Here is a 12,060-nt window from a genome sequence, read left to right as displayed (position 1 = left end):
AAAATAGCCTCAGTGTTGTACACTGCTTTGGTTTACTTCCATATTAATACGGCAGGAATGAGCTCATCCGGAAACTGCGAAAGGATCACCGTCGCAAAGGACAGCAGGGAGACATTTATTAAATATTTCAACCAACGCTCCCATCACCCCATTCTCCCAATGCCCCGCTTTGCTCCGGGCATAAGGATGCTTTTGACAAATTTTCTCACACAAATATTCATATTTGTGTCGAGTTTTCGTTAATATGTTACTCACACGCCTTCGCCCTTTCGTGCCTAGCTGCCATTCCCATTTGACTGTAGCCGAATGGATGTAGCTTTCCCTTCTCGGTCATCCACCGGGAGCGCGGCCATTTCCAGGGTGCTGTCGCTCAAATTAATTGCTTTCGACTGACTGTAATTGCATTTGCCTCGCACTAACCTTACAAACTGCAAAGCTGCCTTGGTTGAGATATATCGGCAGAGAGAATGATGAAAAATATCCTGTTTACCCCGAGCCCGAGGGAGGGCAATAGTTAGAATGAAAAATGGCAACTAAAAACAGTGCCCTACCCTGTTCGTGATGCACTATCCGGGGAGCGTGTATCGTTTTAGATTATTTCTGACATTAGTTAGCTCCTCAACAGGGTGTTGGATTTGTGCATTTTTTTCTATTGTAGTTTCTTAAACAGGAAACCGAACAATGGGGAAACAGTAAAACAAAGATTGGCTTTAAATTTTATTGAATTAAAACTTCACCAGCCACGGAAAAATAACACCGAAACCGTGACGGCCGCAAGTTTATGTAGCGATACCGCTTTACCGATTGCCCTTTTGCCTGTCCTAAAGTCTTTTTTTTCTCTCTGTCTCTCTCTCTCTTTCTTTCTTTCCTGGCAAAAAGGGGCAAACTCAAACTTGGTGGAACACCAAGCAAAGAAATAAAATAAACACCGAAAAAGTGCACTGTTGCACGGGTTAGTATCTCTTCTTGCTTCATTGCCGGTACGGCGTCGGGTTGGCAAAAGTTAACTGCACCTAGGTCAGAATGGCCCGTTTAAAAAAAACAGTATCAAGAATACCGCTCCAAAAAAGGCACGAGATCACGTAAGAATGATAAATTTTCACACCGTATAAACTGTAGCCGAGATCAAACTTCAAAACGGTGGGAAGTGCAGCCAAGAAGTGTAATTCCTTGGCGCTGGGGTATCTGGGTCAGTCGACTGAAATGGGATGGTGTGAAAAAATCACAAAGTTTCCAATTCTGAAATCGAGCCGAACGGTGGTGTGAAAAAAAAGGTAGCTCACTTCCGCAAAAGCAAGCAAACGAACGAGTTTGTGTGCTGGCGTGGCCGAGTGCAAGTGCGAAGTGTATAAAAATACAACCAGCAGCACGAACATGAAGCTATAAATGTAATATAACAAAAAGCAGGTCCAGCATTGAGCGCAACTAAATTTGAAGAGAGGAAAAACTTGAAAAAAAATTTGAAGGGGTGGACCAAATAAACAAAGAAAACATCGGAAAGAAGGAAGAAAATGAAAAGACGCAACAACACAAATGAACGGAAGACAGCAACATCGGCTGTTTCAGTTCTGCGTTCATCTGTTTGCTGCTGATTTTAGTTCCTGCTAGTTTCGGTTTCACTTTTTCTTCGTCTGACTTTCAACAAACACGCGCACATGCACACACATACACATTCTCAGATACTTTGCCCTGCTTTGTGGTAGGAAACTTTGCCAGAACTTTTGTCGTGTGTTTTTATTTTGTTTCTTTTTTTTTTTGTTTTTGTTCTGTTTCACACCACCATTTTTATTTCCTTTCGCACCATCTTCCCGGCCTGCTAAAAATAAAAACAAAAAAAAAACACGAAGCCGGATAAGAACGGTGGGAAAATCGGCTGTACACTTTGCACTTTATTTCGGAACCAGTGGCCTCGTTCCGGGAACAGTTGTACAGGTCGTAAAATAGACAGATAAAAACACGAACCAGTGGCCGAAACGGTGCAGACCGGCGAGGATAGGGAAAACCCGTCCGCACAAACATGTTTTTTTTTCGCTCGAGCCCTCGAACCGGGTGCTTATGTGAGCTCCACTGAAGCACTATCAAATGGAGATGGCTATGTCAGCGAAACGGTACCAGTGTAGTTTTGGAGTTGTTTAAAGGAAGTCCATTGGAATTGGCATTGGCGGTGCAGGGAGAAAATGAAAGAAATAAAATCAAACCACAGTGTGCAATTCGCTGCGTGATCAAATGTGTGGTAAATCGATCATGCATTAAGATGATCTTAACGTTTCAATTATATCTGATTTATTGGCAGGTGTTCATTTTGGCACCTAGCTTTGTTTGTATGTAATGTAAGAAAGGGTTTGAACAGTATGAATCTTTTTAATTTATACCGTATACAAAACAAATTTCGCTAATATCCTAACGATATATTCTTCTAGTTAGCTGGAACATAATTATAGAGGGGTTATTTCGAAGGGCGTTAGAATGGGAACTTGAAATGGAAAGAAAATTGAATCCCATTCGTTAAATATAATATTACCAAGAGTATATTGAATGTGTCGGCCGGTCTGGTGGTACAGTCGTCAACTCGTACGACGTAACAACATGCCCGTCATGGGTTCAATTCCCGAATAGACCGTGTCTCCATACGTAGGACTGGCTATCCTGCTATGGTAACAATAAGTCATTGAAAGCCAAGCTCACTTCGCTAGTTGGTATAGGCAGGCCTTGACCGACAGCGGTTGTTGTGCCAAAGAAGAAGAAGAAGATATTGAATGTGTATTTCAAACGTTTTTTCACCGTGAAATCATGATAAATTTCAATTTTCTTTTTTTTTAGTTTTATCATGGTGCGATTTAAATGAGCTGACAAAATTATTAATTACCTATGTTTTTCATCACACTTTTTTAAACCTTTTTACTCATTCCACAAACAAATTAAATAAACAAACTACTTATCATAGTTTAGGTAGATCTAAAACAAAATTAAAATTTTAAAAACAAAAAATCAAACTAAGCTGTACTTAACAAACAGTGAATTTATCAGTCCACAAATTAACAAACCCACTTTAATTATTCTTTTGAATGCAAATAAACAACGAAACCAAGTTAAAACTATTACCTTCCTGCTGGAAGCGCCAATTCGTGTGGCTTGTGATGAAACATAAACTTCAAGAGAAATTTATTCTTAGCATAATTGCTCCCTGCGAGGGCGGAGAGGTTGATGGTCACTGTGGTGCAGTTGAAAAACAAGCGGACTGTACAATTTAAATCTCGAAACAGTCTCTCAACTCCTCGTTTAATGAACGAAAATTATCGTATCGTTTCTTTCTTACTTCTTCAATCGAGCACAATGCACTGTTGTAATTGGTTGGTAGCATGGACCGGTCGGCGGAGAAGGCGAGCATCTTACAGCACCAAACCCACCCGTATCCGTGTTCAGTACCGTACGCTGGGGACCACTGTCCCGCAAGCGCACTGTCACTTCACTTGTTCACTCTAATTAATATTAATTTGTTCTCTTTGTGCCAGAAGCCGGTCCTGTTGGCTTGGCCGGACACTGCAGGAGCTAAAGTTTTCTTTTGCATTTTTCCCACTTCCCGCACGCTTTCGTAGCTTTCCCTTCATTCACTTCCACTTACTCTGTGCACCCGTAAATGCTTCTTTGGCATAATAGATTACGGTGGGTGCAGCTTACTGGGAATGTACCGAGAAGAGGTTTCGTTTTTCTTTCGATTCGTTTGAAACGAAAATCACCACCGATAGCCAACTGTGGTGACCGTTGTGCCCGACCAGGAGAGTCTTTTCTGAGGTTATACTGGTGGTTCTACACTTCTTTTGCTCATTACAATCATCGCTGGATAGAAAGCGTAGGATTCGAACGGTAGCACCAACCATTTAGTGACCTCGGGAGCACAAAGAGAAATCAATTTGCTCTAGTCTTTTCCCTTTTCGTGCACAACTTTCTTCATTCCTGGATGTAGATTTTGTTCTTTAATTATGCTGAAAGCAATCTAACTACTGCCAGAGAAAGAAATGGTAAATGTGAAATCAATACGTTGAAGAAATAATCATAACACGAAGGAAGAAAATCATTCGTTGGAAAGCACTTTGCAAATGGTTGCGAAGCTTTTCGGAGCAAAGTATCCTAAATTTGAAAGAATTGACAATTTCTACTTTTTTCAATAAATTAACTGAACCATAAGCTCAGAAATTGTGTCTCAGAGAAATGATGTCTCATAGTCGTGACAAACAATAGTAGAAAAATGAATGAGATTCTCTTTATTGATGATTAAATGAACTTTTTGTAAGGGATTTTCGATCATCAAAGAATCTAACTAGCTACACCATTCTATTTATGGATACCTCAAGTATTTACGCAGTACATTCAATGATTTGTATTTCGCTGAGTTTATCATTGTACATCGATAACAAAGTATCGGAAGAAAAGAATTATTTTTTTAAAGAATAATACAAAAAGATAAAAAAACAATGATAACATAAAACTTTGTATGGGAAATTATAGATAACGGGAAGAATAAAACTAGCCCGAGAAAAAATAAAACAAAATAATAAAATACTCTGGATGGTGTATATGCTTCATTACTTTTATTCATACCAAAACCTCACAGAAAAGAGTTTTTTTGTTATCTTGAGCTCTCCATGGCCTCAATATCCTATTTCTCATTTCTGCTGTGAATCTAATTGTTATTTAATACACATATTTTTCTGAAGAAATAATTGAAAAATATATAAAAGCTTTTATCTTAACTTATGAAATAAAAACCAACACCATTCAAACATTTTCCGCAAAAAAGAAAATATTTCTAAACCACATACAAGAACCAATTAACAAATGCTTGAAGTGTGAAAAAAACTCCTTCTCACATACTCACACACACAACCCCCCACCAAACGTGTGAAATCCACCAAGACGAATATAGCCTTCCCTGCTGACACGAAACAGAGTTGTGAAGGTATAGTAAATTTTATGTTTCACCCATCCTCGCAACACGCAATAAAATTGAGACTCTCCTAAACTTCTTCACTTTCTACTGCTTTCCCTGCTCCACGAAATCGTGGCGGCGACGCACTCTCCATCATTTTGGACCAACATATTTTGGAATCCAAAAAATCCCTACCTTTCAATCCAGCTCCAACCACGCTCCTTCCAACACCGGCCGAGTTGTTGTTGAACGATTTGTGCGTCTTTTATGCGGATTGTCGAAATTTGCCAACGACTAAGAAGCCTCGGATGCGACGATCCAGACGGTGAGACGGATGAATTATCCTTCTGTTTTCTTCTGGTCGCATTGGTGAGCTTTGTCTGCACCGTGGGTACACGGTAGAAAACGAACGCTTAAAGAAGAAATCTACAACCACCACAAACTCATCCTGGCGAGAAACGTGGTGGGAGGGAATATTTATGTCCCTGTACAACTCTGCCGTCCGTACGAAATTGCGTGCGTGCGTGCGGGTGTTTCGTTTCTTTCATTTCCAGCAGACGCGCGCTCGCACCCAGGAAGAAAAGGGAAATTTTTATGGTTTCCATCATAAATTCGACAATTTTATATCGGTGTTGGGTGAGTTGCTGGTTTTTTAATCCTCTCAAAGTGGGTCTGGAATGTTTTCTAGATGGTAAGGCAGGAAGATTGGGGCAGCTGACGTGCTGGAATCTGTTTGATTTCCAAGAAAGCCTACATAATGACAATGGTTCAATATTCGCGTATTAAACCGGCTTTTAACATTTTAACTGGTATCTCTTGATGCTTTTGACTTGAGCTAGGGCGTATGTTTTATGGCTGAGGATTTCTATTAATACGTAAACAACACATCTATGACAGTTTGAATCTATTGACCCTTAACCAGAAATGTTAAATTATTCTAAAATAGAATGTGTAATGATGTGGAAAATATACCAACAATCAATTTTTGATTATCTTAATGAACTCATTGATTCATGTATTTCAAAGAGAATATTTAAATCCATAAACAATGTACTCCTTCTTTATTAAAGGAACATTGATGTGTTGATTTTTCTCTCCAGATTGAATAAACTAAAGGCTTCAGTTCAAAACCCCTTGACTTTATTCAAGCCTTGAAAGGTATAGACAGTCTTTGACCTTCCGTGAAGGAATCTTTCTGCTAGTTTTGATCCTTCTAAACTTTCGCACAGATATAATACTGATGCATGTAAAGCTTTTGACATCAAAACTGCACTACGCAGCAGATAGAGAAAACAGTGTAAGAAGCTTTTATCTTCGATTGAAACGAAATGAAATCGATCCAGTTCAAAGAGGGAATCTTTTTTGAGCTGCTTTCTGCTCAATTAGATCCTTTGTTTTGTACGCACATGAAATCTGTTAGCTAGCTTAGATGGCAGTGTTATTTTTGTACTTTCCTTTCCCATCCCACCAGAAACAATACCTTACGAGTGGTGAAGAAACACCCCAAAATGCATAACAAACTCTGACACGTTTGTTGTGCACAGACCCAATCCAATCACTGGATTGTGAAGATTGTGCATCGTGTACAAGATGTAGTGCCGCAGTATGCCAAGGATCGATTTCCATCGTAAAACTTCGTCAGCCATCGACTGGACGGTTGGGCAAAGAACGTAAAATAAAACTATTCAACTAGAGCAAATTGAAGTGCACTTGATTGAAAGCAAAGCACAACGATACGGGAGCATAAAATTGGAATGGATTTTACCAGGTACACAACAGGCAAGCAGCCTGGATCGATTGGTTGTGAAAGAAGGATGGGTCAGTAAACTCTGGTAGGTTACTTTAACGTGTATTTGGATAAGTCGATCAACATTTTACTAGCTTTAATGAAAACACCATATGAACAGTTACGTGTATCTTAAGTTGGTTTCAAAGCTGATATCTAAAGCTTGAATAATTGTATCATTACAATCGCTTTAGTTTGTGATCATTTATCGAAAACAATTTATAACAACAATTGACGCATTTCATTTATACGTTTTTGAAACGAAATCTTATTAAATATACGCAACCCAAGCGATGTACATTTCCGTTTCATCATCGCGCTTATCACTGAAGACTCACTCATTGCGATAGCCACGCATGTAGATAACGTCGGTTTACACTAACACATCCAACCCATCAATTGTAGCACTCGTATACCAACACTACCATTCAACTGATATGTTGCGAATAACGTGCATGATTCACTCGTTAAACTGGGCGACTTCGCTAGCATAGCACGTTTCCGTTCTATGAATTCCAATGATTTCACGCTCGCCACTGAAGGGAACAATTGGAATGTCTCCTTTAGTGCGCATTCAAGCGCATTCTTTTCCCCTGCCCTATTATTGTAACGATTTTACACTTACCCATGCTACTATATTGAAACAAAACAGCGTGTACTTGATGCAAGCGATTTGGTTCGACAACCTGGCAACACTTTCACCTTTGCCTTCACCGCGAGCCATTTTCGTGTTCGCTTTGTTTTCACTAATGTCACTGATTGCTTGATACACCTTCTACACCACTCAAGTGATGAGAAATTCGAATAAGTATTGCAAAATTTCAACACCAATCGTAACACTTAAAACTGCTTACACCGTTTCTTACACCGAATCCAAAAGTCGCTGCGATTGTGAGAAACTAAACCGTTCACTGGCAACTGCAAACGCACCTGTCCTCGAAAGGGCTAAGTTACGCTCGTTTTGGGTCGATTCTGAGCAACAGCGAGATAAGATAAAAAGATAAGGCGCGAACACCCCAATGGGCGCGAGATGCTATGGGCAGGGTCACATTTTGGTGTGTGTACTGTTGTAATCTTCACGTTGTTTCTGTGTTTGTGACTCATTTGAGTAGTGGTGGTTTATGTGTTTTTGCGATAATGTTTTTTACGGCACAGGTGTGGATGTATCGTTTGCGGTATTTCGTTAAATGGTGCGATGTATTAAGAGTTTTGAAGCGATGTTTTCTTTAATAGTCCGTCTAGACCCTTCACAAGATAGTCGCGATTGTTGTGAACGGTTTTGATCGCAGCTCAGTAGCAGTTCGTTCAATCAAGAAATTGGCTGTGTCCATTTTCCCCTATCGTTGAACATGTTTTCCATGGCGTTTGAGGTGTTCCATTCATTCAGCGAATTTTTCGAATCGAATCGAAGCCACTTCCGCGGAGTATTTTTGGCAACACAGGGGATAAGTCCAATGAATAGGGTGCACAGTGGTAGCAGCCCATAAAAAAAACTGCTTCTTCTTCTTGTGGCACAACAACCGCTGCCGGTCAAGGCCTGCCTGTACCCACTAGTGAAGTGAGCTTGGCTTTCAGTGACTTATTGTTACCATAGCAGGATAGTCAGTCCTACGTATGGGAGCATGGTCTATTTGGGACTTGAACCCATGAAAATAACACCAGGATAAAAATATATTGTTAATAGATTTTAATAGTTTCTATTGAACAAGGGTGTTTTATTCTATTTTGCCTTGAAAAATAAAAATTTCACATAATTAGCTACATTTTGATAGTTTAATGGTTCCTTGTGATGGTATAGTAAATGAGCTGTCCTATAGGTACATTACGACAGAAATGTAAAGCATTATCCATTTTGAAAAAATCGAATTTATATTGTTATTGAGATGTTGTTAGACCTTGCAAAGACTAATGTGTCTCTAAAATTAGTTTAAAAAAAAAATCATTTGCAAAATCAAACCACAAAACAAAAAACAAAGTTGGATTACTATACAAACAAACGAAGTTATTGGAATTAAAACGGCAACACCGGCCAGGTCATACTTTACTTACGTTTAAACCTAATCTTTAATATAACCAACGTATATATTATCGTTTAAATATCCACATCTATAAAAAAGCATCAATATAATGTAACCATCCCAACTGTGATTCATACTATATACTTATAATCTCATTCTTGAAAATTTGCTCAAACACATCATCGCCGTATCATTTCTAAAATAATAGTATTAGAAGAGGTAATATGGCCTATACTTCTTACAAACCGATAATTACAATATTTGAAGTATCTTCTAAAGTTGCGAAAGTTTATCTTGATTTTGAGCTTGAACAAGCTTTATAATAAGTCATTCTATAGTGTGTAGTACTAGCGAAAACAAAAATATTCCAAATTCTTGATTTAAACAGACTTAAAAACTTAAAAACAGACCTTTTAATTTTGTTGTTATAGTTATTGCCATAACTCTCTTCAAAATAAGGTAATTGTCAAAATAAGTCATTAATTTTAAGGGTTATTAAATAACGTAGTGTATGATTTGAAACATTTCTCATGCTTGAAAATTTATTCCTTGCGATTCTCTCACACAATTGGCATTACAGTGTTTTTTTTGTCGTTTATTTATTAGTGTGTTTATTCGTTTATAAGGTAAACGTTTGTATAGTGGTGGTAGTACCAATAGTGGTGGTATTGCACTAAAATGCGTTCCATGCGATAATTTGAAAATAATTAAGTTATTTATGTTAGTGTGACATATTCTCACATATAACAATAGTTAGTGTGACATATTCTGGTCTAATTCCAGGGATTGAAAAGTAAAATAGGGCCATTCCGTTACTTATTGGCTGGTATTATTGATTCCGTTCGTAGCGGCGGCGTACGTCCCGACACTCATTTTACTAACGTACTAGATGATTATTCACTGCGGCGTTGTAGGACCGGGCTCAAGAAATGTGTTGCCATCCCTAGAATTTCATTTGAGCGCCGTACGTTCCCGCTACGAACGGATTCATTAATACCAGCCATTATTTTGTTCCGGCAAAACCCATTATTTTGTTAAATGTGGCGACATTTTTTCCAAAATCCTTAGGATTTTATAACCAAGCTAATATGTTTGTTAACGCTGTAAATTATGACTTAACAATTAATTAATATCTTTTTTGACATAACTGTTATGAAATGTTATTGATTTACTAGAAATAATTGCTTGTTTACCATATTTTTGCTTTTTTCAGTATTTTTTACCATAGTGCCATTATTAGCCATTATAAGAACACAAAACAGACATGTTCTTATTGTGATTTTAGTCATAAAATCAGTCGAAACAATACATTTTAGATTTTTTCTAGAATATTGTTTACATGTCGAATTGTTTTCACTAAAATAAGCAACCAAAATGCGTTTTCTGTTAGTAATTTACCGGGTGTGGGTTGACCACAGGCTAGTAAATATTTTCGTCAAATTTATAAAAAAAATTACAATCAAATTATGAAAGACATCAATATTATGGCAGCAATACTTGCTATACATAGGAAACAGCTTGAAAACTAAGTTCCATTGATATTATACACTGTTTTTGAGGTACAGTATCGGACATTAAGATAGGACCCTTTTTTTTCAATGCACCGTGCACTTGTTTTGCCTCGTTACTTGTGTTTGTGTGTGTGTATGTGTGTGTGTGTATGTGTGTGTGAGTGTGTTTGTGTATGTGTGTGTGTGTGTGTGCATGTGTGTGTGTGTAGTAGTAGTAGAAAGAGAGTGTGCTTTTTAATGTGTATTTGCAAGTGCGCGGGTTTGTGTCTGAAAAACATAGCTTGCCATGATGTCATATTGCGTTGAAATTATTCTTATTATGTGTGTTATCATGTGAAACATTGTGCGTTTACACTTGGATAAAAACTAAAGTTTGCATCGACAGCAGCGCTTGTTCCTCGGACGAAAACGCAGGTGTGCTGTTTCATGAATGTGAATGCGACACCGGTGCGAAATGGACACGCGCAATAGCAATGAACTCGGCATTCCCTCACAGGTGTTTCTCCAGTGCACGCCATTGAAAGGCCTTCGTGCATCTCTGCGTTGCACGTTGTGTGCGAATGGTAAACTTTGTGCGTGCATTGAGCTGGCGCGCAGTTATTCTTTTCAATGGGCGTTTTGTTTCATGAGCGCGGCAGTATTCTTTTCTCGATTTTGAAGGGAAGACGCTTACTCGCGTACTCGTTGATAGTTTTTATCCATGCGATGTTTTCGCTGCTCAAAAACGATGTAATTCATCGCGTATAGAAGTAGAACGCAGGCAGAGCACGGGTTCAGCCGTGTCCAAGTTTTTAACCAGCGCGTTCTTGACGGTCCAAGCAAGCAATGTTAGTAACAATGGGTCGAGGTAAACGTTGTACCGATTATCAGCGCCATATGTAAAAGCGAATGGCTGCTGCTGGCATTAAGCGCAAAAGGATCGAGTTCGTAATGGAACGATCGCGCACTTTTGTGGCAAACGCGCTTCGGACAACCGAAACGTGCTTAGATAACTGTAACGCGCTTGGACAACCGAAACGCGCAAGTCAACCGGACGTCCTCAGAAGACCACGGCGAAAGAAGACCGTAACATTGTTAATATATCGAAAACACACTGATCGCGAGGGCGATGGTCCTGCTTATCACACCAAAAACCTAACCCAAAACACAAAAAAACTACTTACAAATCTATCCGAAACGACCTACTTGTGAAACAAACACACACATCAATACACATTCAAACATACATCCACACACACACACACACATGCACACACTCATACACACACACACACACACACACACACACACACACACACACACACACACACACACACACACACACACACACACACACACACACACACACACACACACACACACACACATACACATACACACACATACACACACACACAAACACAAACAAATACAAACCACACATAAACTTGGCCCAACGGGTGCACGGTGCGTTAAAAAACCAATGCCCTATCTTTCTGTCCGATACTGTATCTTTGTTTACCGCCACTATAGGAACACAATACGACTACTATAGGAACCATACTACTATTGTGGTACAACGAACTCGTAAAAAATATAATTCTATCGTAAATTTGTTTTGTTAGATGTTCAAAATGCTTGTGATTGCGTAGATTAAACATATTACAATTGCTATGAGTTAGAATAATCATAAATTTACCTTCCTGGTACTTTAAATCCAGTAAAACACATCTATACTACTATAAATTGCACCACTATTGGTACATCAACTCTAATACTTATTCCTTTCAAAAATACTTTCGAATGCATATAATTCGGATTTTTTTCGGACACAACGCA

General features: G+C 38.7%; 1 protein-coding gene across 1 annotated transcript in view; it reads right to left on the bottom strand.

Moving 5' to 3' along the window:
• The window catches only part of LOC120956771 (tetraspanin-2A), a 58,854-nt gene extending 51,205 nt beyond the window's left edge, over positions 1–7,649 (bottom strand). Inside the window, exon 1 of the mRNA XM_040378497.2 lies at positions 7,339–7,649. Within this exon, the coding sequence (XP_040234431.1) occupies positions 7,339–7,437 (99 nt within the window). The 5' untranslated portion in view covers positions 7,438–7,649. The remainder of the gene's footprint in view (positions 1–7,338) is intronic.
• Between the last annotated feature and the right edge of the window lie 4,411 nt (positions 7,650–12,060).

Source organism: Anopheles coluzzii, chromosome 3, assembly GCF_943734685.1.
Source record: "Anopheles coluzzii chromosome 3, AcolN3, whole genome shotgun sequence".
NCBI lineage: Eukaryota > Metazoa > Arthropoda > Insecta > Diptera > Culicidae > Anopheles > Anopheles coluzzii.
Note: the sequence above shows the minus strand (reverse complement) of the source record. Positions and strands in the feature narration are given on the sequence as shown.